Source organism: Phoca vitulina, unplaced genomic scaffold (assembly GCF_004348235.1).
Source record: "Phoca vitulina isolate PV1807 unplaced genomic scaffold, GSC_HSeal_1.0 scaffold81, whole genome shotgun sequence".
NCBI lineage: Eukaryota > Metazoa > Chordata > Mammalia > Carnivora > Phocidae > Phoca > Phoca vitulina.
The window spans coordinates 2,934,267-2,959,953 of NW_022589784.1; the positions used below are offsets into that span (position 1 = coordinate 2,934,267).

At 62.0% G+C, this 25,687-nt stretch overlaps 1 protein-coding gene across 2 annotated transcripts in view; it reads right to left on the reverse strand.

Annotated features, from left to right (window-relative positions):
- Window positions 1–7,396: 7,396 nt before the first annotated feature.
- Window positions 7,397–25,687, reverse strand: part of MAP2K2 (mitogen-activated protein kinase kinase 2) — a 22,315-nt gene continuing 4,024 nt past the window's right edge. The window contains exons 2-11 of one of the 2 annotated variants that reach the window (XM_032394748.1): window positions 25,184–25,394; window positions 20,524–20,670; window positions 16,239–16,316; window positions 15,701–15,752; window positions 15,491–15,615; window positions 14,723–14,936; window positions 12,762–12,826; window positions 11,398–11,459; window positions 10,329–10,374; window positions 7,397–8,705 (exon numbers count right to left, since the gene is read on the reverse strand). In XM_032394748.1, the coding sequence (XP_032250639.1) occupies window positions 8,595–8,705; window positions 10,329–10,374; window positions 11,398–11,459; window positions 12,762–12,826; window positions 14,723–14,936; window positions 15,491–15,615; window positions 15,701–15,752; window positions 16,239–16,316; window positions 20,524–20,670; window positions 25,184–25,394 (1,111 nt within the window). In that variant the 3' untranslated portion in view covers window positions 7,397–8,594. The other variant, XM_032394747.1, reaches the window with a different exon arrangement.

The window sequence follows — 25,687 nt, forward strand, 5'->3', positions numbered from 1 at the left end:
AGCCCCCCGCCTCCCCGAGAATGATCAGGCCCCAGATGGCCACAGTGCCGATGGGGAGAAAGTCTGGCCTGGGTCTAACTTCAATCCCGCCTGCTGCCAAGCGTGCCCCTTGCTTCTCCCTCTCTGTGCTCTGCAGGGAAGGAAAACTTTCCCCATGGCTCAGGACAACCCAGGACTTGAGCCATCCCGCTGCCCACTGCCCCGGCCGCCCTAGGCAGCCGGTCTCCACTCAGGGCCTCAGCTTTCCATCTGGGCAATGGGCCTGAAGCTGGATAACGAGGGAAGCCTCAGAGATGGTCCCCGGGGGTCGGCTTCGCCTGCGGGATCCCAAAAGGACCAGGCCAGTCCTGGCCCTGTGCCCCCAGCCCAGCCAGAGACGGAGAGCAGAGGAGACCAGACCGCGGGGGTGGGGGTGGGGGGGACGGGAGAACACTGCTGCATTTCTGGTCCGAGTTCTTTCTTTTTTTAAAATCACCGCAGTTGAAGGAGCGACTCCTCCCTCCGTCCTGCGCCTGCCACGTGGGCCGCCCGGCAGCCGCCCCTGTCCCCCGGCCGTCCCTGGGCTGGGCCGGCAGCAGGAGCTTTGGTTTCACTTTGGTGCCACCGGTTTCACTTTCGGGCAGGAGAAGAAAAGAGAGAGGCAGAGCGAGGGATGGAGAGCGCACAGGAGGCTCCTCCAGCCACAGGGCCAGCCGCCCGCCCACCCGCCGCCTCGGCCACCGCAGTCCCATCCCGGGGCGGGGGGGGCTGCCTCCTGACCTTCCTCCTGGCCCGGGGATTCTCGTCTCTCTCAGAGTCAAGGTCAAGGGGTCAAGGTCAAGTTCGCTAAGTGACTGTGGGCGGGGCAAGGCACCTCCTCCCTCTGGGCTCCTTTCCCCAAACCCACCCCCTTGAACGTGGGGCTGAGAGTCACTCCACCAGCCAACATCAAGGACGGTCCCACTGCATCCCCAGTGGGAGCGGGTGGGGCAAGGTGCAAGGCAGAACAGGATGTCGGGTCAGCTGACTTCCCCCGGCAAGGGACCCTTTGGCCCAGAAACCACTAGGAAGGAGGCTCCATGTGGTCCGAGTCTGGGCCTGGATGTGTGTGTGTTGCGGGGCGGTGGGGGGGGGGAGACGACAGTGTCCCTGAGGCCACCTGCCGTAGCATCTGTCTGGCAGACCCAGGCTGGAAGCCCAGCTGCTCTGCTGGCTTTCCGGCACACCTGCCCAGCTCTGGGACTCGGTGTTTTCATCTGTGAAATGGGCGTGGCCTTGTTGCTTAGCCCCATGCGCCCCCCTCCTTGGGGGGCCCTGCTGCCCTCGTGCAGAATGGGGGTCCACTGCCTTCTGAGCCTGAGAGCCACGCCAGGGCAGGAACCGGGCCCCGTCCCCCGTCTCCGCAGCACAGGCTCAGGGCCTGGTAGGGGACTCGCCAGACAGGACTGGGGAGTCACCCGAGGCATATGTCAATAACATGGCGCGGGCAAGATAGACAATGTGTGTGCCAGTGGGACAGGGTGGCTTGTTTTTTTAATAACAGCTTTATTGAGATATTAATTCACCCACTTCAAGTGTATAATTCACTAGTTGTTAGTACGTTCACGGAGCTGTGCAACCCCTACCACTCTCTAATTCTGGAAAGTTCCATCGCCCCAGAAAGAAGCCCCATCCCTTCCCCTCCTGCAGACCCTGGCCCCCACGAGCCCCCTTCCCGTCCGTGGATGAGCCTGTTCTGTGCGTGTCACCCACGTGGACTCACACCCCGCGTGGCCTTCTGTGTCTGGTTCCCTCCCTGAGCGTCGTGGGCTCGGGGTCCGTCCCCGGGACAGTGTGTGTGGGCGCCTGTGCTCGTGGCCGAGGGACGCTCCCGTGCATGGGGGACACACTGTGTGTATCTGCTCTTCAGCTGATGGACATCTGGCCTGTTTCCAGCCTGGGCTCTGGTGAATCACACTGCTGTGAATGGGGGCAGGTGTTACGGTGACCACAACGTGTTGACTAGTGTGTCTCCACCCCAGTAAGTGATGTTTGGGGACCCTGTGTTTTGTGGGGTAACAAGCACCATAACGTGCAGAGAGAGGAGGGGCAGCCCGCGGAGGGGCTCTGGCAGCCAGGCTCTCTAGGTCTCTGCTGGGCTCCGGGAACCCCTTCCCCACCCCCTAGGTTGGCCCAATGGTGAACCCGGGACTCCCCCAGAGGCCCCCAGAGGCTCCCACACACTCAGGGGCAGCCCTCAGGTGCTGGCTGACAGCGCAGGGGGCCAGGCGGGCCGGGAACACAGGTCTGGAACGCGGTCCCTTCCCTTTAAAGGGGAGGACCACTGGGCTGCTGTGGGCAGGGAAGGGAGGGGAGAGGCAGGGAGGGGAAGGAGGAGTCACACAGGGAGCCACTTCCTACTCTTTAATGTGGGGTGAAGACAGGAGACAGCAAACCGAGGGGTTCTTTCAAGCATCCCTCCTGACCCCCAACCCCAAGACCCCCGGCCTTGGCCTTGCCAACGCACCTCCCAGGTCCTGGTGCTGGGACCCCGGCCCCCCTGCGGATCAGCCAGAAAGCCAGCCCAAATCCAGGTGTCATCCATGGGGAACCAAGTCCAATGTCTGCTCACGGGCCCAGTGGGGAGATGTCCATTCCAACCCTCTGCCTGCTTTTTAATTGGGGCGCTTGTCTTTTGGTTGCTGAGCTGTAAGCATTCTTTATACTCTGGACCCTAGAGCTGTCTCCCACTCTCTGGGTTGTCTCTTGATGGGGTCCTTTCATGCACCCGATTTGATCAGTCCAAGCGCACCTGTGTTTTCCTTTGCTGCTTGTGCTTACATGTCGTGTTGAAGAGCCCACTGCCAGGTCCGAGGCCACGAAGGTGGGAGGTGGGAAAATCCAACAAGCAGCGATGCTGAAGGTTCACTGGAAGGTCTGGTGGCCCTTGTTGGGGAGGGGGTGGGGAGCAGGCTGCCCTGAGTGGGGGGGGAGGGGGGATGTTTGTCCTGAGCCTGAAGTTTGAGCAGGAGTTGGGGCTGGAGAGGGGTGATGACAGAGAAGCTTCCAGAACAGGGAGCAGCAGGTGCACACAGGGAGGGAGGCGAGAGTGAGAGTGAGAGATTTGCACTTCCCCTACGCCCCTCCCCTTCCTCCCCTCTCCTCCCCCCCCCCATGACCCCTGGGCAGCCCCTGCGCCTGCACCCTGGGTCCCAGGGCCCAACAGACATGGGGGTGGTGATGTGACTGTGTTTAGAAACCTGGGTCCCTGTGAAAAAATCCTGTCACTGGAAGAAAGGAGATGAGGGTCAGGGCAGGGGGGTGGCGAGTGACCCCTGCATGAGCTTGTACGTGAGCGGAGGGGGTGATTGCAGCCACACAGAGGGTTACAGGGGTGAGGGAAGCAGGGGTGGCCTCCCTGAGAAGATGAATTCTGAGCAGCTGCCCACCCATCAGTGAGTAGGAGCTAGGCAGGTGCAGAGGGAACAGAGTGTGAAAAGGCTCAGAGGCGAGCAGAACCGGACATGTGCAGGGAGTGGACAGCCGAGCCAGGTGGGCTTGGTTCTTTGGGGGGCAGGGGGCACCCAGGACAGCTTCTCAGGGGCCAGGCTTTACCTCCACCCAGCCAGGGTCTCTGTGGAAGAGACAGATCTAAGGGCTGGACCCCGGGCAGCCCGTGTGGGGGTCTCCAGGCCACGGCCTCGCCCTGCCCTTTAGGACCCAGCTCTGTGACGTTCTTTGCGCTCCAAGGTCTGCTTCCCTGAGGCCCCTCATTGATGCCTGGACGTGCACCCCCGCATCGCTGGTGTGGCCCCAAGAGGACAGCCACAGTCGGGGCTAGACCCCCGTGCGGGGCAATCTGTGCGTCCTGCTCCTTATTAACTCAGCTTCCTAAACCTGTTTGTCTGAGGTTACTGCCTGGCTCGCGGTCGGCAGCTGTCCCTGGCACAAACTACTAGTTTCTTAGCCAGACACCCAACTGACCTGGCTCCCAGCGTGGCCACCACCCAGTCCTGCGCCCAAGGCCAGTGGGGGGTTGAGTGCTAACAGGCTTCGGTTCCACCTGGTGGCCAACGACCAGGCCCCTTTATTTCCCACCGCACCACCAGAAAGGGTCGACACCAGGCATAGCGGGGTCCCCTGACTGCCTTCTCATGTCCAGGGGGGTGGTCACTGCTCCACTGGATGGCTGTTAAGTATTTTGAGCCCCATCCCCCCTCCCCAGGCCGGTGGATCTTCTCCAGGGCCCATGTTCTGTGGCCCACTGCCAAGCCTTGGCCTCCGCGGGCTCCCCTGCTGGGGATGCCCCCTGCCTGAGGGCCCTTGGTGACCCTCCTTCACAGGCGGTTCTCGGCGAGAACACCCAGTCCATGGGGTTCTGCCTCGCTTTGCCTTTAGCCTTACGGGCGCTGTGAGTTCTGTTCAGCTCTATGGCCAGGCTGCGGACCCCGTAGCGGGGCATCAGGGGATTGAAAAGACAGCGACTGAGTCAGGAGAAAGCGTGGCTTTGGCGACGGCAGGATGGCCGGCGTTTGTCCTGGGGGAGGTGGGACCCCCTGGGTGGGCCCCATGTCACCTTGGGCAAGTAGCCTAGCGTCTCCAGGGGTCAGAGACCTGTGCAGCCCACAATACGGGGTGTGGCCGGGGTAGAGAGAGAAGGGATTCGGAGCTGCTCTGGAGAGGATCTGCTCTGTAGGCCTGGGAGGACCCCCTCTGCTGGCGGGGCGGGGAGGGAAGCGGGGGACTCCCAGGGGGCATGGCCTCCCTTGAGGCTGCTGAGCCAGGGGGAAAGCGGTGTGGGTCCTGCAGCCACGGGGTGGGCGTCCCAGGGGAGGAGGCAGGGCGGTGGGCCGCAGTCCCTCCCTCACCCGAGGCCCCCGGTTCTCCAAGGGCTGCTCTTCGGGCCTCCCTCTGTCCCCTGGGAAGCCCGGGGAAGAAACCCGAGAATGAGCCTCGGCCTCGGTTCAGGCTGTTCAGGCTGCGGTGGGGCCCAGGCCTCTCCCTCCGGCCCTCCTTCCTCCTCCTCCGGAGCCAGCCCGACGTTGCCATGGGGACGGCAGACCAGGCAGGTCCTCCACCCACCTGGCCCGGGGCTGCCCCAGGCTCACACACCTGGTCAGCTCCGAGCCCGGGAGAGGCGGGGCCTGGAGGGCCCCTGCTGCTTTCGTTTTGAGGGCACCCCTTCCCCTTCCTCACCCCCACTCCACCTTGGACCCTGCTTTCTGGGAAACCCTGTGGCAGTTTCCTCTGACCTCTGTTAACCCGGAGTCCCTGGCCCACAGAGGGAGGCCGACTTCCGCCTCTGACCTGAGGCTTCCTGCCCGGCACATACCTCCGCCCAGAGGGCTGGCTGAGCACCCTTCTCTGGACTCCCCACCTCCCAGAAGGTTCCGGGCCCCCTCTGCCCACATCCCTCCTGCCGCACCGTGTCCCGGACTATGGCCACAGGAAGTCCACTGGTTTGGGCAGGGAGGCTGGGACACAGATGCTCTGCCCCTTGGTCCATCAAACTGGAGTAGGGTTTAGGGCTGAGTCAGGCTCTCCGCCCTCGGCATCGTCCACGGGGGTGCTGTGGGGGTGGAGCAGCACCCCCGGCCCACCCCCTCGATGCCAGGAGCTCCCCAGTGGACCACCATAACGTCCCAGACATGGCCCAGCGTCCCCTGGGGGCAGGGTTGCCCCAGGTGAGACCCCTGGGAGGCCGCACACATTTAGATACACACGCTGAGGGACATCTTGCTGGCGGTGGAGTGCGCGGCGCTTGACCTCGTGAGCTTGAGCCCCACCTAGAGCTTACTTAAAAATAAACACACAGAGTGGGAGGGAGAGAGGGGGTGACTCATAGACACCGGGGTCACCCTGGTTTGTACCCCGGGGGCTTTACTCTGGGGTCCAGCATGAGCAGGGGCTGGACTCAATTTCTTTTCCAAATAATTAACGCGGGGTCTCCCCCCCCACCGCCCCACTGCAGCCATTCGGGATCCTTCTCTGCGGGGCGTCCAGGGCGCTGTGGGGGGCTGAGCAGCCTCTCTGGCCCCCACCCACCGGATGCCAGGAGCACCCCCAGTGTGACCACAGACATCTCGGACATGGCCCTGTGTCCCCAGGTTGAGACCCAGTGGGCTGACAGCCGGAGGGGCTTGGGCCTCTGCTGCCCAACGCAGCCCCCGGCCCCGGAGACGTGGCCACGCTGGGCTAAGGTGCGCTGCGAGGGCAAAAGACACGCCGGATTCCAAAGGCTCCGTGGAAGACACAAAGAACGTAAAAGACCACACTGCTAATTTCTCACATTGGTTACAAGGCGAGAGGGTAGTATTTTGCCTCTGTTGGGATGAATAAAACATGCCATCGCATTACCTTCACCTGTGTCTTTCCCCGTCTTACACGCAGCGCTGGCCCGGCAGTGACCTGGGCTGGGTCTGCAGGCTCGTGCCCTGCGCTCCGCCCGGGCCACCCCGCCGAGCTCGCTGCGGGAGTGCGGGAGGGGAATGTGGGTGGGCTTTCCTGGGGGAGGGGGGTGCACCACCGGGCCGTCGGGTGAGCCGCTCAGGACTCCGCCGCACAAACGGTGCGGAAGGGAACCAGGCGGGGACGGGGCCCACCCTCCGGGGATGCAGGGGACAGGATGAGAAAAGCTGGCGCGGACAAGACACCCAGGATCTTCTCCCAAACCAAGCACAGGAACAAAAAAGCAAAGACAACACAAAACAAACGAAGAGCCCAACCAACGCTCAAGATCCCAAAGCTCGGATGCCTTTCCTGATTGATTTTGTTTGGACAGAGAGGTCAGAAAGATGGGGTGTCCGGGGTCACAGGTGTCGTGCCCGCAGGGGCCCCCGAACGTGGAGGCGGGGTCTTCGGGCTCCCATACTTGGTGGCATCGGGATTCTTCAAGAGGAGCCGAGAAACCTCAACACGGCCGCACAAAACGCTCTGTATCTCCTAAGGGCCACCTTCTGCTGACCCCCATGTCAGGAGACCCCAAAACCAACAGCTCCTACGCAGCTCAGGAGGAGCCTGCCCCCTCGCAACAGAGCCTGTCAGCAGGTCTGTCTGGCCGACGGGAGAGCCGGGTGTGCAGGGGAGACACCGGGAGGTGCTGGCCTAGGTCCCCAAGGCTCTGGTGAGTTCCCGGCTTCCCAGGAGCCTGGTCTGGGACAGACAGGGAAGAGAAAGAGTCCGCTTCTCTGTGGTCCGGCCTGGGACACCGAGCAGCAGAGGCCTCACCCCACCGATTCCAAATCCTCCCCGAGCCCTCAGGACCCAGTCACCGTGGTCTCTTACTCCTTGAAAACGGCAGCCCCGCTACCAGAGGCTCGGCGGCCGTGGCGTGTGTGGGACAGGCCCCAAGATGCGGCCCATCGTGGTGGCCCGCGCTGGGCCCCGCCGCCCAGACGCTGACCCACCTTCCCGGCCCCATAGAGCGACAGCGGCGGACTTCAGGGTATCTGCTTTATTCTCTTCTCAATAGGTGAGACTTTGGGGACTAGGAAGTGGTGGAAACCCAGGAAACCGTTGGAAGGAGCCAGCAACTCGTCTCCTCTTTGGCGTCCACAGGAAAAAGCACAGGAGACCGGGAGGGCGGCCTGCCGTGCCCGCAGGGCAGCCGAGTCCCGCGACCCGCCGCAGCGTCCAGGGGGCGCTCACAGCCCCGCCATCTTCAGAGCTGGCGGGGAAGCCTCAGAGGCGGCCCAGCCCTGGGTCCTGGGCCACGTGCACATCCAGATGGACACGGGAACTGGGACCACCTCACCCTCACCGTTTCCTTTCCCAGCAGCTGGTGCTGACCTGCCGGAGGGCCTGAGGGATGCGCCCTGGGCAGTCACTTCCGATTCTCTGGGGGAGCAGAGGTGACATGAAGAGCCACCTGCCTGCATCTGCCAGCCCGCAAGCATGGGGACAGCACAGGCCCATCTGCTGGATCTGCGGGGCTTCTCGACCACACCGACAGCCTGGAAGCCCACTGCTCCCTTTCTGCCAAGTGTCAGCTCAACAAGTGCCACCAAGAGTTGGAAGAGTCTGTCCCCTGCAGCACAGGAGGGGGTGAGCAGGTCCCCCCTGGGGGTAGGTCACAGGCTGCTGAGCACAGGTGGGTCAGCGGCGTGACAAGAGGGAGGGAGGGAGCGGACCCCACGACCACCAGTGGGCCCTGGGGACCACCTCCAGGGGTGAATGTCGGGCGTCATGCGAGGGACGACATAGGAGCGTGGGGCGGCGGCACCTCCCTTTCTTTTGGTGAAAGACACCAAGGTCTAGAGGTTCCCTGAGGCTGCATCCCCAGTTCCTGGTGTCCCCCCTACCCCACCGCTCTGCCCCAGGTGGGCGGTGGGCTCGGGGCTGGGACTGCCAGCCCACCCCCCCGCTGAACAAACAGAACAGGAAGTACAACGGGCACAGTTTGCTTTTTCTTTCCCTGTTTTGTTTTAAACCTAAGAAGCAGGTCCGAGAAGACACCGCGAGCAGCGTCACCCTCCCCGGGGACCGGAGGCTCAATGTCCACCGCGGGGTGTGCGGGCAGCTCCGCGGAAGGCGGAGGGAGAGGCGGGCCGGGCCGGGGGAGAGGAGGCCCTGGCCTGTCCTGGGCAGGAGGGGCGGGGCACGGGTGGGACGGCGGGCAGGTCGCCCATGGGACCCCATCACACAGCGGTGCGCGTGGGTGTGCTAGGCTGGTTCAGCCGCAGCGTTTTACACAACCAGCCGGCAAAATCCACTTCTTCCACCTCGGACCGCTTGATGAAGGTGTGGCTCTGCAAGGGGAGGAGACGCGCGTCAGGAAGGAGCGTGGCCCGGCAGGCCAAATGGCGCTAAGCCGGAGCGGGAGGCGATGCCGCGCTCACCAGGCCCAGGTCACCACCCGGCCCTGCCGACGCGGGGCCAGTCACACTCTGGGGGGCTGAGCAGTGTCCCCAGCCCCCACCCCCTCGACGCCCAGAGCACCCCCATCGTGAAGCCCACAGACGTCCCCAGACACCGCCCTGTGTCCCCGGGGACAGAGTCGCCCCTGGGTGAGAACATCGGATCTGGAACAAGAGAAGCCTCCGTGAGGACAGGAAGTCCCCGACTCGTTCCGTCTGGCGTGGCAGCCACTGGCCACGTGAGGCCTCTGAGCCTCGGACGTCGGCTCCTGGGGCTGAAGAAGAGAAGCGCGCGTTCCGTTCCAAGTATCTGAGATCAGCACATGGCTGGTGGTTCCCGTCCGGGACGGCGTGGCGACAGAGGTTCCTGGTTGAAGGCTGCGGGGCGTGAGCAACGCTGTCCCCACAGGGTGTGCGGGGGAGGGGCGGTCCTGGGGGCTCGGGGTGCACGGGAGGAGGCCTGGTCCCCCACAAGATGCCCAGGCGGGGGGCAGGAGACGCCATCCTCACCTTCCCAAGAGTCAGCACAGGCTTGGGGGCGACAGGACAGAGGGCCAGGCTCCCATGGTCTGGGGCAGCAGGCCCCGCAGAAAGTGGTTTAAGTGGGGCAGAGACCTGGGGACCCCACGGGGACCTCAACATCAGGAGCCTGTCTAGGTCACAGATCTGTACATCTTACACCCAACACGCATTTGTGACATCACACGAACACTCTCTACGGCGGACACAACAGACTCTCGAAGAACCAGGGCACGCAGACCCTTCCCACATGGTGCTCTCGGCGCCCACAACCGGGAGACGCTGGCTGTCACCGAAACTAACGGAGGGGCGCCTGGGGACACCTCACAGGAGGCGCCGAAGCGGAGACCCCAGGATGGGGACAAGCCAGTCGAGAGGGGCAAGGGCCGTGTCCCCCAGGGAGCAGGCCTGTCCTTTGCAAAGGCCCTGAGGTGGAGGCTCTTTGGGGGAGGCAGGAAGGCCGCGGCCCCCTTACTGGAAAGGCTGAGTTCTGACAAGGAATAGAGGCTCGAGTTCTGCCGTTTGTATGCCCAAGACATAGGACCGGTGCCCGTGACTGTCACGGTCTCATGTCGTGGGGGTGTGTGAAGGGTAGGCTGCCGCAGGTATGGCAGCGGTGTGGGGGGACGAGAGCCGGCAGTGGAGGGGGCTGAATGTGCCAGTGGTCTTGCATTGCTAGAGGAAGAGGAGTCTCGACGCCCACCTTGGTTCTCAAGGACATCAGACAGTGTGGACTTACGGGGGGGTGGTAAGCCCGGGTTTTCCCAGCCTGTGGGGCCCTACCACTCTCAGTAACACCCCTGACCACGGGCACGGATGGGCCATCCCGTGGCTCCAGGAGCCAAGGGAACCATGGCTGCTCTAGATCCTCCCCACTAATGGAGCCAGGAGACCACAGGGGCTCTCTGGCGGGACATGTGGCCCAGGATGGCAGAGTCGGCTCGAGAGCTGGCTGGGGTCTCCCCGAGGTGAGTCCGTGCCCCTGCGATCACTTACCATGAGCATCTTCAGATCCGCTCGCTCTGCTGGGTTCTTTATTAGGCTGGAGAGAAAGACAGAGGGTGGGGGAGACAAGGCAGGGCAGTTAGCCAGAGGCCACGGGGACTTGGTTTTGAGCCGTCATCGGTCAGCCCCGTCCCCGCGCCTGGCCCATCTGAAGCTGGATGCAGCAAGAACAGAACCCGCTCTGCTGTCCCTCGGGTGTAAGGGCAGGACCCCGGGGAGGGAAGGGTAAGGGTCTGAGACCAGGACAAGAGGGAAGGGGAAAGGCTGAGGGGACCAGCTGGCCGCTGCCGGGTCTGAGGCCCAGAGCAACCGCACTGCTAATAACCCCCTAACCTGGGAGTCTGAATGTCAAAATGGAACTTTTTCCTTCAAAAAAGCAGAACTGCCCCTAAAGACAGTTGCTCAAACCGGCCTGAGGCCAAACGGTGGCTGTTCAGAACCAAAAGAAAATGAGAGGGGTAGAGAAACATTCACCCAGACCCCTGGATTCATGCCGCACACGCTGGCCAGTGGCTGTGCAAAGGGCCGGTGGTGCGGGTCTGCTGCTGTCTGTGATGCACTCCCCAGGCCGACTCCACCCGCCCTGACGTGCAGCACGGCCCTCGAGGTGAGGGGTGGCCCCGGGCCCTCTGCTGCAGAGCCTGCGCGCCCCAGGCCCCGCTGACGCACGAGAGCAGCTGACCGCTTGCCAGAACCCGACTTGGAAGCCTTGTTGGGAAGCTGGTGGGTTACAGGGCTTGACGGCTTAGGAAACGGGGACGCCTGCTGGCGGAAGGCAAGGCAGGAATCCTGGTTTGTTCTGGGCTTTGGGGACAGGATGGGGACAGCACCTGGACACCGCGACTCAGTAGCCTTGGAAAGGGAACCTACTGGGTTCTCAGGTGAGCTCCAGGTGCCCCCAGATGCCGCCGATCCCGGCAGAGGGGCCCGGCCCAGGACCAGGAAGGAAGTGTGCATCTGGGCCGGCGGCTGGGGTGTGGGCAGCCGTCCCGGGAGGCAGGCGGGGCCTCTGACGACCTGGCACGCCGCCCCGGGCCGCCCTGAGACTGTGGCACCTTACCATTTATTTACAAACTCCTGGAAGTCCTGGGTGAAGACGCCGCTGGGCAGCTTGGGAGGTGGCTGTGGGAGAGAGCAGAGGTGGGGGTCGGATGCTCGAGGATGGCTCTCCAATCACGGGGAGAAGGTGCTTCACGGCCCTGAACCCGTGAGGACAGCACTTTTTGGGGATCCTCAGAAGGCACCTCTCCTGGCCCCAGTCCCTTCACCTTGCTGGAGGGGGAGCCCCCCCCCACCCCATGCCCGCCTTCTGGCAGCTTCCCCACAGGCCCTGCCACCCGCCCTGCCAACTTGGTCAGACCCTTCTGGGGTTCTCTTTGGAAAGCTCTGGTTTTGGGATCACAGCTGGTTCCAGGGGGGAGTAGAACAGGGCCCATCCATTTCCAGCTGGGGGTCCGGAGCACTGGGGGGAGGGGCGCGGGGTGGGGCAACAGGTTCCAGAAGCCCAAGGAGCCTGGCCCCATATCTATGTGCCAGGGTGGGGACAGCTGTATGCAGGGTCGGGCCCCCGTCAGGGCAGGCAGTGGGCAGGCGGCCTGGTGAAACCCACAGGGCCTTCCTCCACGCAGGGGTGGGGGGTGCTGGCAGGCTCCCGGGGAGGATGTGCTCGCTGGGCCTAGGTGCGGCTGCCAGGTGCAGGGCGAGCTGTGCCAGCCCGTCCTGTTCTGTCATCACCAGCCCCGCTCCGAGCCGCTCACCCCAACACTCAACCCTATACCAAGCCAGTGCCACAGGCCGCCCGGCCACCCCATTTCTCTGCCCTGACTCTGAGGGGCCCCAAAAGCACACTTTGGCCCACAGAAGGCCCAGGAAGGGTGACCCAGCCAGGCAGGGATGGTGGGTTTCAGGGTCAGGTCCCACTCTGCCCCTTTCCAGCTGCAGGCCCAAGGAAGCTGCTCCCATCCCTATACATCCACGATGGAAACAGTCCCACTACCCGCTCACATGGTGGTGAGGCAGACCGGGGGGCTGGGCCCTCTGTGCCTCCTTCCCTGAACTTTCCCCGAGGAAGTGGATCACTCATGACAGCCCGTGCAGGGACTCAGATGCGCAGAGAGCTACCGGGGGCAGCTCTGGGGCCTGGGCATGCGGCTACAGCCTTGGGGGGGTGTCTTTACCCACACCCACACCCACACAGGGACGTAAACTCCTCTCAGGACGTGGCAGACTCGTGTGGTATGGCAGGAAGGCCACGCGCTTCTACCCGGTAACTGACCGTTGAAAAGAGGTCCCTGCTCCGCCCCCCACTCCTCCCCAACAGAATCCGGTCTGCGTGCAGAATTCCCTTCCCTTGGGTAACAATTCCAAGTCCAACGGCTTAATCCGCCCTCGTGAAGACGGACCAGAGGGGCCTCCGGTACACACCTCGTTCACAATATAGTCCAGCAGCTCGAAGATGGCCATGGCCGGCCGGCTGTCCGTCCCGTGACCTGCTCGGGCAGAGACAGAAACAGGGGTGAGGTGGGCGTCCGCCGGGTACCCTTCCCCTGACACTGGCCTAACCCAGGGGAGGTGCCCTGGTGGGGTCCTTGCTGCTGAGCTCGCTTTCTTGGGAAAGCAGCTTCTCTCTGAGCCTCCGGCGAATTAACAAAACAAAGCAAAACGCCAAAATGAACAGGGGCATTTTTTGAGAAAGCACACATTTGGCACGGGGCTGCTCCCAGGCTGTGCCAGAGTCACAACCCCGGCTTTCTGGCGCACAGGCAGGGGGTGGGGGGTGGTGGTGACCAGCAGCAAGGACGGCAGCGTGACCTTGCACGGAGCCGCGGGCGAAGGCAGCGTGAGGCCCCAGTGCTGCCCAGAACGGACGACCGGCTGGGGGTAGCTGACCCCCGTCTTCGACCCAGCTGGCCAGGGCCGGGTTTGGCAGCTGGACTTTCGCCTTCTGTCCCCTGTCCTGAAACGGGCACGCGGGCCGGGGCTGGGGGAGGGGCTGGCAGGCCAAGGTGGCCTGGCATGGCCCGCCGCTCCTCCCTGCTGGGACGGGGCCCCAGCTGAAGGCCCGCGATGCCATCTGGGAGCTGGTGCTGGGAGGGAAAGGGCCAGGGCCTGGGGACACAGATGGGGGCAGGGGGTTCTCCCCTCGGAGAAAATCAAGACACCCCAGCAATGTGGGTCTGCCACCAGGAAAGGAGGAGCTGAGCTTGAGAATACTGTGAAAGCCGCCATTTGATGGCCCATGTCCATCAGCGGTGAAGACACACAACATGGTCCACCACCCACAAGGATACATGGCCACGGACAGGAGCGAGGCGTCCACACGTGCTGCCCCGGGGACGGACCCCAAGCCCACGACGCTCAGGGAGGGAACCGGACACAGAAGCCACACGGGGTGTGAGCCCACGTGGGTGACACGCCCAGGAACAGGCTCATCCACGGACAGGAAGAGGGCTTTCGGGGGCAGGGGCTAGGGAGGGGGATGCGGATGGGGAAGGGGCCTCTTTTTGCGGTGATAGACTGTTCCGGAACTAGATAGTGGTTATGCTGGCACAACCTTATGAAGATACAAAATTCCACTGAATTGTACGCCTTCAACAAGGGAGCCCCGTGGAGCGTGAAGTCTATCTCAATAAAGCTGGTATCAGACAAACGCAACCCACCCGCACTCGGCCGCACACTCTTTCAGACTCAATCAACTCCCTTCCTGTCACTTGACTTAAAAAATAGAAATCAGAGTCCTAAGTGCTGCTTCCTAATTACGCTGCGTCCGCCGTGACCTTTCCCCCCTCGCCACCTCCAGAATGTCAAAGGGTCAGCCTGGACCCCTCTGGCACGGGGGCGCCCCCCACCTCCCAGGGGCCTGCTGCTGGCCCCCAGAGCCCCCCAGCCTTTTGTCCCCTCCCACACTGTGTGTCAGGACTGAATCTGACAGGCCACCCAAGGAAATTCTGAGTCGTTACTTTCAGTTTCTGAAAGGGCCGGCCCAAACGCAGCAGAGCATTTGCTGCCGAGTCCAGGCGGTGGGCACACGGGCGGCTCGCTGGGCAATCCTGGCAGGCCTTTCTCTATGTTTGAACATTTTTGTGATGAAATGCTGAAAAACCCACCCAACCAGCGGCTGGGCTGAGGAGTCTGTTTCGAGAACACCACCCCCCCGCCCCCCACCTGGCCACAACCCACGCAGCTGCCCTGGATGGCAGTGGCCTGGGGAGCTGTCCCCAGAAGCCTCAGGACCATCTGCAGACCGCGGAGCGCAGTTACCGTGACCCAGGGGACAGGTGGTGCTGAGGGGGCCGGAGGGGAGGCAGCTGCCGCCCCCGGGTGCGGCTCTCCCCGCGTGCGGATCACGGCCTGTCCCAGCTCAGAGTTCCAGAGTGAGGTCGTACCGCTGACGGGGCGTCCAGGGGGTCTCGGCCGTGGTGAGATGCTGTGAGGCTCTCCTTCTGCCCCGTCCACCACGGGCCGGCCAAATATGGCCTCTAGCTCCTTGGCGTCTGGTGGGGGGATGGGGTACCTTCCGATGGACAGCTCCACGAGGGACAGGCCCATGCTCCAGATGTCCGACTGCACCGAGTAGTGCGTGCCCTGCAGCCGCTCTGGCTGTCGGCGAGAGAGCAGAGAGACGCCCCGAGGGACGCTGGGGCCCGGGAGCGCTCGCGGGGTTCCCCCCACAGCCCCATCTGGGCCCCAGGCCGCCCTCCAGAGACCCAGCACCTCCGTCTCGTCCCTGCCCCCGCCGCGGGACCGCCACGGCCCAGCCAGTGCTGACAACAGTGCTCAACACCCAAATCGGCCCAAGAGGCAGCGGGGTGCCTCCGTTTCCGCGACAATCCCAAGACTAGCTTCTCAGAGTCTGCTCCTGAGATCACCCAGACGCTTCCTCAGATATCTGGGGGGTAGTTTCTTGGCTCAGAGGTTGACTACCTGCTCCCCTGGACTAGTCTCTTCCTGCTAGAGGGAAGCCACCGGGTGGGCATGTGCAGAGAAAACCCTGAGCGAGGAGACAACCGCAACTAGGATCTGGACGGAAAGGAGAAACCGAGTGGAAACAGAAAGTGTACTGGGAGAACCACAGGCCTTGGAAAGCTTCTGGAAAACGGAACAGCTGACAGGATGGGGGAGGGTACAGATGCCCTCAGGCCCAGTGGACTTACAGACATGTAGGACCGAGTTCCCACAAAGGAGTTGGCCATGGAGTCGATGAGCTGCCCGCTCACCCCAAAATCGCACAGCTTAATCTCCCCTCGAGAGTTGACGAGGATGTTGGAAGGTTTCACGTCTGAGGGCAGAGCCAGCGGCAGGTGAGGGGGGCCTGACCTGCCCGCCAGCTCCACCCGACCCCCAGACGCCCCCATCCGGCTCACCTCGGTGCATGATCTGGTGCTTTTCCCGGAGATACGCCAAACCCCGGAGAACCTGCGGGGGAGCCCCAGGGAGGGGTCAGCAGGGCAGCGCCGCGGGCAGACCTGAGGGGCCGCTCGTCTGGGACAAGCTCAGGGAGCCCACATTGAGGGCCGGGGGCAAGTGAGAAGGGTGGCAGGGACGGCCATACCGTCCCAGGCCAGTGGGCAGATGCCCGGCTCACCCGCCCTCACCGCCCTGCCCCGAAGGTCACACAGGCCTGGTGGGCACTGGCTGGTGAGCGCTTCTGTGCTGGGTTTACGTGGAGGCCCCGCAGACAGATGGCTGTTTCACCAAGGCTGGGACCCTGCCACTCGGGCCCCGGGCACCCCCGATGCCTATACAGGGCAGGGAAGCATCACTCCTGTTTTATGGGCCACGAGACGCCACGTGCCAGGCCCGCAGCTGGCAGAGATGGGCGTGGGCTGCTCCGACCCTGGCCACGTGAACGGGGTGGGGTAAGAACAAACCCGGCAGAGCACATGGCCAGGAGCCACTTACCGCAATGCTGACCTTCCCCAAGATCTCCTCGGGAATTCTCTTGGCTTCTTTCAACACCTGATCCAGAGAGCCGCCATCCTAGGGTCAGCACAGGAAAGAAAAAGCAGGCCGTGCTGAGCAGTCGGCCGGGCAGGGCCTGCAGGGCACAGGAGGACTCCCAGAGGGACACCAGGGCGGCAGGTATAAAAGCGAAGCACTTCCCCGCTTCCCGGCGAGCTGCACTCAATTTCCTCCACAGGAAACGGAGGCCAGACCACAGCCAAACGCAACCCGCTGGCCCAGAGCGGGGCCTCCTTCGGGCCCTGCCACCTCTGGGGCCTCTGGACGGCCCATCCAGTAAGGAAGGAACAAGGGTGCCAGCATGCTCCCTCGGCGGCCCGGCCCCTTCCCCGGGTTGCCACGGCAGCAGCGGGAGGAGTGCAGCTGCTGGGCTTGCAACCTGAGCAACCGCGAAGCCTGCTTCCAGGGCCTGGGTTCTACTCCCGCCAGCCCGTGGCAGCCCCACTACACCGGGGATGGAGAGCCCGGAGGCGCCAGGGCAGGAGCCAAGCCGCTGCTGCCCACTGCTCCCCACTCCCCTGCCCCTGGCCCCGAGGTCCTGTGTTCACCGCCGCGCACTGGTGAGTCCTGCAAAGGGTGGGATGCAGGTCCTCCCGGTCAGCTTCCCACCCCAGGCCTGGCCTCAAATCCACAGGTCGCCTGACAGCAAACCTGGAGACCAAACCCAGGCCGGGGTCCCCGCTGGGCCCCCCGGGACGCTAGGTGGACACACCGAACTGAGCCTCGGAGCAGGTGCTTTCTCTCCCATGCTGCTCCAGGCCACCTACAGCCACACAGCTCCGGCCGCCAGAGGAGAGGGGAGGGGGCCGGGGAGGTGGGGGGAAGGCTGCAGTCCCAGGGATGCTGGGGCCTCCTGTCTCAGCACTTCTGCCCCAGCCTTGCTCAGTTAGAAAGGCCGTGGGTGGGGAGTTCTAGAAAACCCAACACCCTGTGAAGCTTCTACAACCTGCATGTGACTCTGGATTAGCTCCAGACTGAGGGTGCGGGACTGAGCACAGAGGGTGGCTGTGCCCGAGGAGAAAACCACGGGACCAGCGTTCCTGGCTCTGCCCAGCTCTGCCTGCAGGACCAGGGGAAATGCATTCTATTCTCGTTTCTCCCCTGTATCACCCAACCTTAAAAGAATACCAAAAAAATCTTTTTAAACTATGACCCTGCTTCCCAACACAGCTCCTTTCGTTCTGAACGTTTATGGAGCTGTGATAGGTTTATAGATGAAGACGTCTGGCGGGAGCGTCCACAGAGAGGCCACGATAGGCCAGGCCCTGTGTGGGGTGCCTCGGTGAGCGGACCGTTCTGCTCTCTCTGGCTGGCTCTGCCCCACCCCACCCCTCGTGCCGAGCACAAATGTCCCCAACGTGGCCCAGTGTCCCCTGGGGCAGGATCACTTCCGGATGAGACCCCCAGGTCCATACTAAGAAGAGCGTGAGTTGCTCAAGTCACATCGACAGGAAGTGGTCCAGGAGATAGCACAACTGGGTCCCTCTGACCCCAAATCTCACACCCTGTGCAGTGTCACACGTTTTCATTTTGTGTATGTGTTCTAAATATTCCGGAAATCGTGCTTTTATTAAGTTAAGTGGTACATGAATACCATTTTATAAAAAAACTCAACTGCAGGGGCGCCTGGGTGGCTCAGTCGGTGAAGCGTCCGACTCTTGGTTTCGGCTCGGGTCATGATCTCAGGGTCATAGGATCAAGCCCCCCACTGGGCTCTGTGTTCGGCGCGGAGTCTGCTTGAGACTCTCCCTCTGCCCCTTCCCCTGTTCACACACTCTCTCTCTCTCAAAACAAGAACTATAGGTAAGTAACACTCTCATCTCCCAAAAATTCCATTTGCCTCCCCTGAAGTGTGACTTTCAGATCCTTCTGTGTATTTGCATATGCATCCATATGCACTGGGAAATAGACTTTAAAAAATGTATCTAAGTGGGCTCACATTGTGCATATTTTCTCCCTCGGCACATAATACACCACCTCATTTCTCCACTGCCAAGTGGCCCGGTGTCGCTCTCTCCCTCTCCCTTCCCGGCAGATGTGTGATTTTTCACTATTACAGAACAAGGAGGCATGTGCTTCAGATGTGACTAGATCCTAAGAAACACCAACAGGTGCCTCTGAATGGTCAGTAAGCTGTCCCCCAAGATAACCACGGTCTGCAGGGTCCATGCCTGGAGTTGCCCCAGTGATAGCCCCAGGCCCCGGGGAAACCACCGCCTGCTCTCTCTAAGCCCCAGACACTGGCCCGGTGAGTTCACCCTTCTGTGCTGAGTCTGGGCTGCTCATCACCAATTCAGGGTCTTTGCTTGCAAGCCGGGGCTGGAACTGACCAGTCAGAAACACGGGCCGATCCACACCCAAACCTGCACAGAGACGAAGTCTCACCCTCTGCTCGCTGCTCCAGATGCCGTGGGAAGACTGGCTCCCCCCACCCCAGCCCCAGGACTCAGGCACGAGCACCCCTCAGCTCTACAGGTGGAGGGGGGAGAACCTGGTCCCAAGTCACGCCACTAGGAGGTTAGCGGTGGAGTGCACGCCTGACCCCAGGCGGTCCCCCACTACGGCACGCGAACGAACATCGCAGAAATGTCACTCATGCACACACGCACAGAAATGCCCTGGGCATGTGGCGCGGTTCCGGAGCGGATTATGTGACGTGGAAACACTGTGAAGGGAGGTGGGGCGGGGGCTACCTCCCCCTTCCGGTACTTTTACATCATTTTATTCTCCTCGCCCCTTTCTTGCACGCAGCGCCCCCTCCTGCAGTCTCATCGCTAACTCGAGAACAACGGCATCCGATCTCGGCGCCCGGGGAGCGCAGGTGCACGCCTCACCTGACGGCCACCGGGGCACTATTCCCTCGCTCCGCTGCCCTCCTACGCCCGGCACAAAAGCACACCAAAAAACCCAACTAGGAATTTGCAGAGGATGAGCACAATAAACCACTGGGATCACCTCCCCCTGCATCAGTGTGGCTCGCTCCTCGTGCTGACGCCTCATGCAGGAAACCTCTGCTTCAAGTTCACTGAGAACAAAAGCAGAAGGCGGGCCAGCCTGTGACGCTCCCCCTCCTCCAGGAGCGCAAGAGGCACCTCCGAACTCCCACGGGGTTCAGGGAGAACAGGGAGGGGAGGTGGAGGGACTCCCCGTCCAGCAGTGAGCACCAGGCAGCCGGCGGGTCCCACTTCCGTCTCCCTTTGCAGGGGCGGACAGGCTGCAGTGGGGCGCTGCCGGGCGGGGGGCCTGCGGCCAGGTAGGGGCGGGGGGGGGGGGGGGGCACGGGAAGCACCTTCTCCAGGGCACGGTGACACCACGCGGCCACTCTCGATATATTCCTCACGGGCGCTTGCTCAAATTCACTTCCTGCCTCCGTTACAAAACCGTCAGGGGGGAGAGCGCTGTGCCTGTGAGGCGTAACCCAAGCCGCTGGGCCTAAGGCCACCGCATCCTGGTTTTGCAAGGGCCCCGAAGGGCCTGAGCCTGGACGGCCGGGGGGCAGGCAGCCCCGTACCTGACGAATCAGGCTCGGCACGGGGTCGGCAGCATTTCCTCCCAGGGCCCTCAGCTCTGACCACTTCTGCTTTCGCTATCCCTGATCCCACCCATTTCTGAGGTTCAAGACCAGAGTTTCTTAACAAGGGGGCTCATCAGAATCAACCATGGTGGTTTGAAACAAGATCAGTTCCTGTGTTCCACCCCAGAGCGTCTGATTCCACAGACCTGAGCTGGGCTGCAAAGCCAGGCCTCGCCTTGAACAGAGCACCCAGATCACTGCTCTCTCCTCAGGGGGTGCTTGGGAAACAGCCATCCAAGTCTCCACCACATAGGCCCTCGGGCCCAGTAATTCCACCTTCGGGACCTTATCCCACCTCTGGCCCAAGGACATTTCTCCCACTGTCGCTCCCCACAGGTTGAAAACAACCTGTGTCCGCTACCACGAGAGTGTTTGATAAACTACCTTACAGGCACTCGCCATGGCCGGCACACGGACCGTAGGGAAAATGACGCCAGCTCCCTGCGTGCCAGCGGGAACGGCTTCCACCACGTATCCGGGGAGAGGCCAGGCGGGGGGGGGGGGGAGGGGGCATCTCGTGCTTAGAGAACCAAGGGATCTATGAGCACACGCTTGCACGGCACGGAGTATCTCCAGAAGGACCCCTTGGAAACAGGTGTGCTTTGCATCTGAGGACGCGGGCTCGGACGGGTGGGCAGGGAGCGCACTCACCATGTGCTCCATGCAGATGCTGATCTCGCCGTCGCTGTAGAAGGCCCCGTAGAAGCCCACGATGTACGGAGAGTTACACTCGTGCAGCACCTGCAGCTCACGGATGATCTGGTTCCGGATGGCCGGCTTGATTTCCAGGTGGATTAGCTGCGGGGGAAAGCCAAGGGCGCTCACAACCAGGCCTCTGAGGGGCCCAGAAGGAGGGGCCTTTGGCCCCCTGCCCTTGATGTGCACACGGCAACACTGAAAACTGTGCAATCCGCTCCTAGGCATTTACCTAGAGGAAAAAAAAAAAACCACGTCTACGCACAAACTTGCACACCTGTGTTCACGCAACAGGACTCACGACTGCCAAAGCGTGGAAGCCACCCAAGTGTCCACCCACAGGTGAACAGATAAACATGCACCCACACACAGGCACGCCACTCCACCAGGACCGGGAGCGAGGCGTCCTTAAGAAGAATTCTCTTCCCACCCAACTGTACAAGTACCGCCTTTCCCAGGACCCAGACCAGGGACGCCCATGACCTCGCCCCTCTCAGCGGGGGTCTGCTTCTGGAACCCTTCCCCCTCCGGGCTGGAGATGACACAGAGGAAGCCTCAGACCGCCACCCGAGGAGGCTCCTAGCTCCCCTTCGACCTGAGTTCAAGTCAGTGGCCGTGGATGGTCACCCACGGCATCACGACGTTCAGATGGGAAGAAACCTGAGGACTGCCTGGAGAGATGCAGGACACAGGAGACAAAGCGCCAAGAGCAATGCCCAACAGGAAAGAGTTGAGGCCGGGGCTCCATGTCCTGGCCACTTAGAATCTCAGCTGCTCCGACCATCGCAACACGACAAGAAAAAGGTGATTTCTACCCACCTGTCAGATCAAGGGTGTCTGAACCTGTCGCCACAGATCCTACATTTCATCGGAACCCTGTGATGGGGAGAGGGAATGGCAAAGACTTGCTCGGAGTGGACGCGCGCCTGGAAGGACAAGTGGGAGTTGGCCAGACGGATGTGGTGGGGGTGGGTGTTCCAGGCGGGGGGGCAAAATGCTGACTGAGGGCACCAAGGCACAAAGGGGCATGTGCCAAGTTCAGGGAGGCACAGGGTGTGTGTGGGGAGCAACACCCGCTCCCCAATGACCCTGGCCACCTTGAGAACTGCAGTAGGTCCTGGTGGGACGGTGCCCGGGGCTTCTCGCCACTCCCAGCAAAGCTTCATGCCCCCCCTGCAAAGGCAAGCTCTGGCCATGGGTTCCAGGCCCTGTACTCCCCCCAGGGCCACCCCCAGTAGGACCCAGGGATGCTCTCTCCTTTGGTGGGACCACACCTGTGATGTGATGCCCTCTCACACACGTGAGAGGCTGGGTCTGAAAATGAAGCATTGCGGTCTATGCGGAAGGCAGGAGGTCTGCTCTCAAAAGCCCAGAGAGGACTCATTGAGGCCAACAGATAGACCATGGAGGGTGATGGAGGCCAGCACCAGCCAACAGAAATACAATCAGGCCTCGGGTTTAATTTTAAATCCTCTAGCTGCCGCATTACAAAAGTACAAAGAAACAGGTGAAATGACTATTTTTACGTATTTTAACTCAATGTAGTATATCAAAAAATTACTTTCAACATGTAATCCATGTAAAAATGTGAATGAGATTGTCCCATACTGAGCCCTTGAAATCTGGCATCGTATTTCTTTGCACGAACAGCACATCTCAGCTGGACTGACCGCATCTCAAGGGCTCCGTGTCCACAGCTGACCGGGGCAGCCGCCATGGACACTGCAGCTCTCCACCAAGAACTTCAAAGGAGCCACAGATGAGTGACCGAGCTGGGGAGCGAGAACCCTACAGGCTTCACATAAAGGAAGGGGTGGACAAAGGTGGGCAGCACTGGACAGAAACCCAGAGGTCACCGGAGCCCGGAGTTGGGGCCTTCCACATGAAGTAAGGCCACAGGAAGTCAGAGGCTTTTGGGGAAGATGCAGTAGAGAGGACGCGGGAGCTCACGGGTCCCTTCTATCCGGGCCTGGAGAGTGAGCCTTTCAGATCACTGAGGAGCCACGCTGAGAGCATATGGAGAAAGCAGGCACGGGAAGCAAGGGCACGTTTCTGAGCATGCGTGGTCACACCTCACCCTGATGACAGCCCTTGCGGGGACGGGAGAATCGCCCCCACTGCACTGATGAGCAGCTTCAGGTTCTGAGAGGCTCAATCCTGTTTCCAGGGGCACATGCTGCTGAGTAGTCAAGTCTGCGTCGGGGCCGGGCTCCCAGATCACCAAAACCCACGCTCTCTCCACGCCACCACCTTGGGGTCATGCACACTCCAGGAGCTGCTTACACAGGGATGGCGCAAGGCACTCGAACCCAACACCAAGCCCGTCTAGGAGTTTAAGGCGATTTCTACTGCAGAATGGGGGTGCGGGGAGTACACACAAGAAAGAGAGGGAAATAAATTCTGGAGATGAAACACACATCTTCCATCACGTCAGGGCCAACTGCAAAGGGCAGACCTGAGAGGGTTCGAACCCAATTCAGATGCTGACCCACCTCGGCCTGTTTCCTCGTGTGTAAAATGGAGCTGTTGCTCAACTGAAACCAGAACACGACACCGGCTCTGACATGGGGCCGTCACGTGAGGACAGCCGAAGGACCACGACGTGGCCTTGCGGAGTCACAGACCTCCATCAGAGGCAAGCAAGTGCTCAGGGCCCGCACAAACGCGAGGCCCAAACACACTCCTCCCGCAAGGCCAGGGGAGTCGAGGAAGGCCCATGCCTGACACACATGCTAACTTCATCATGTGGCTCTCCTGGCCCGAGCAATGCAGAGGTGCTGCTCTTCGGGCTCTCAGAAGGATGCAGGACGAGTCAGAACGCCACGCATGAGTCAAGAACACATTTACCATCACGTGTGACTGTAAAAATCGAGACCAGTTCACTCGGGGCTTACATAACTGGTCGCCCTGCTCTCCCGGCAGGTCATACTGGTTAGGAAAATCCTCTGCCGATCGAAGGGGCCGCAGGGATGCTGGCAACAAAGGGTGCTGGCCCGCGGGGAAGCCCCACCCCAGCCCCTAGTTTCCAGCCCTGTGGCAGGCTGAATTTGGAGATCTGGTGAGCTTATGTACTCGGAAAGCACAGAATCCACACCCGGCACCCGGGAATTCAGAGGCCACCCAGGGTAGTGGGGAGAAGGACCGAGGCTGGCTTCCCCAAAACCACTTTGCCACGTCAATTTCCCATCAGTGCCTGCAGCTGAATAAAGACAAACCGGCCTCGCGGGTGAACTGGCATTCTAGATAGACTGAAAGGAGCCCTTGACTCCTGGGGACTGGTCGCGAGCTCCTGGGCCATCACGGAGTCACAGCCCGGAGCCACACGACAGCCGGGCGGCCGGCCTTCTTAGTCAGTGTGCTCACCAAATGCGCGTGGGCACAGCTGCATCCTGTGCGCACTGTGCTGGGCGTGCAGCCGCTCGGGGCTCACACCACGGGGGCGCTTACCACCTACGGAGAACCACACTGGACGTCCTTCTCCCCCAGATCTCAGACCTACTTTCCTGTAGCTTTTTACTTTGAGAGACTTACGGAGGCTCGGGAAAGCTTGGACACCAGTGTCCCGTGCAGCCTCCACCCCGCCGCCCACGGTGGGGTCTCCTGCGGCTGAAGGACGCTGTGAAAGCTGGAAACCTGCAGCGCGCCGGCACCATGAGTGCTCGGCAGAACTCATCTGGGCCCCCGGGGTTTACGCCCCCAAATCTGGCTCCGAACACTTTCACAGAGTTGCGGAGCAGCTCCCGGAGTCACGCTTACAAGGCGTGTCAGTGCCCCCCTCCCCTCCAGGCGACGGCTCAGCTGGCTTGGGGACACTCCAAGGTCCCCGATGCCGACCTGGGTCAGCACTCTGTTTGCAGCCCCCCTCCCACCCCGTCATCCTCAGAATCTCATGTCTGCCTTTCTAGTCCCTGTTCGCGGGGTGACGGCAGACCCGAGATTTCTGGGGCGGCTCCGGTACAAGAAAGGCTGCCCGTGGTGAGGGGACAGAGCCAGGTCTTGGAGGGCAGGCAGTGCTCCGGGGACAGAAGAAATAGCTGCAACACGAAGTCCCAGCGGAGTGCCAGGGCAGCGCCCTCCACCCGGGCGTGGGGTGGCCGGCTTTCCGAGCACACGAAGTGGGGACTACAGGGGGAGGGGCTTCCAGAAGAGCTGGCTCTCCGTGCCCAAGAGAACATGCCTGTAGGAGCTGAGTAATTTGTCACATAAGGTTCCCTGGTTATGTGTTTGGGAGCCACTATCCCCAAAGGGTCACATCCTCCTCTTCTCTACCCATCCATGTGTCACGGAGGCTTCTCGACCGCTTAGCTGGGAGCCCGGGTGAGGAAGCCAGTCCGGAACAGTCAGGATGTTTCTGAGAGTGGGAGTTTAAGTCCTGGAGGGCAGAGGTCGGGGACGGAAGGGAAGAGCTGCTCGAGGCAGACAGGCCATGTCCTAACCAGAGACCGGCTCTCCCTGAGGACGGGGTGAGTGCTGAGCGCTCGGAGCCCAGGGGCCTATCAGAAAGCAGAGGCTTGTGCCTTTCAAACCTCTCTGCCATGTCCGGGGGGGCCTGTCTCACCACACACCGCGTCAGGGCACAGGGATGGTGTGCCCGCCCTCACCGACCGCCTCTCACCTTTCTCGCCATGATGAGGCCGGAAGGTCTGTGCTGGACCTTGGTGACCACCCCACCGTTCCCGGCTCCCAGCTCTGAGATTCTTTCGAAGTCATCGTCCTTGAGTTCCCCGACCTTGGCCTTCTGGGTGAGGAAGGCTTCCAGTCGCTTCTTCTGCTGCTCGTCGAGTTCTAGCTCTGCTAGCTTCTTCTGGAGGTCCACCAAGTTTGCTCTGCAAAGACCCCAAGGGCAAGGGCTAGTGAAGAATGTGCAAGCTATGGGAAGATGACCGGATCCGGCCAAGCTTATAGGGAGGCCGCTGCGTGCCAGGCCCCAGGTGTGTCACTGCAAGGACACGGGGATGGAGCAGACACCAGCCCCTCCCTCAGGACCAGCTCTGGTTCAGTGGTGCGAGTCTCAGACCCAGGAGCCCCCCTTCCTGACACGAGGACTCCAGACCACGTTGGAAGGAGATGCAGGAATGGCGGGGGGGGGGGGGGGGGGGGGGGGGGGGGGGGGGGGGGG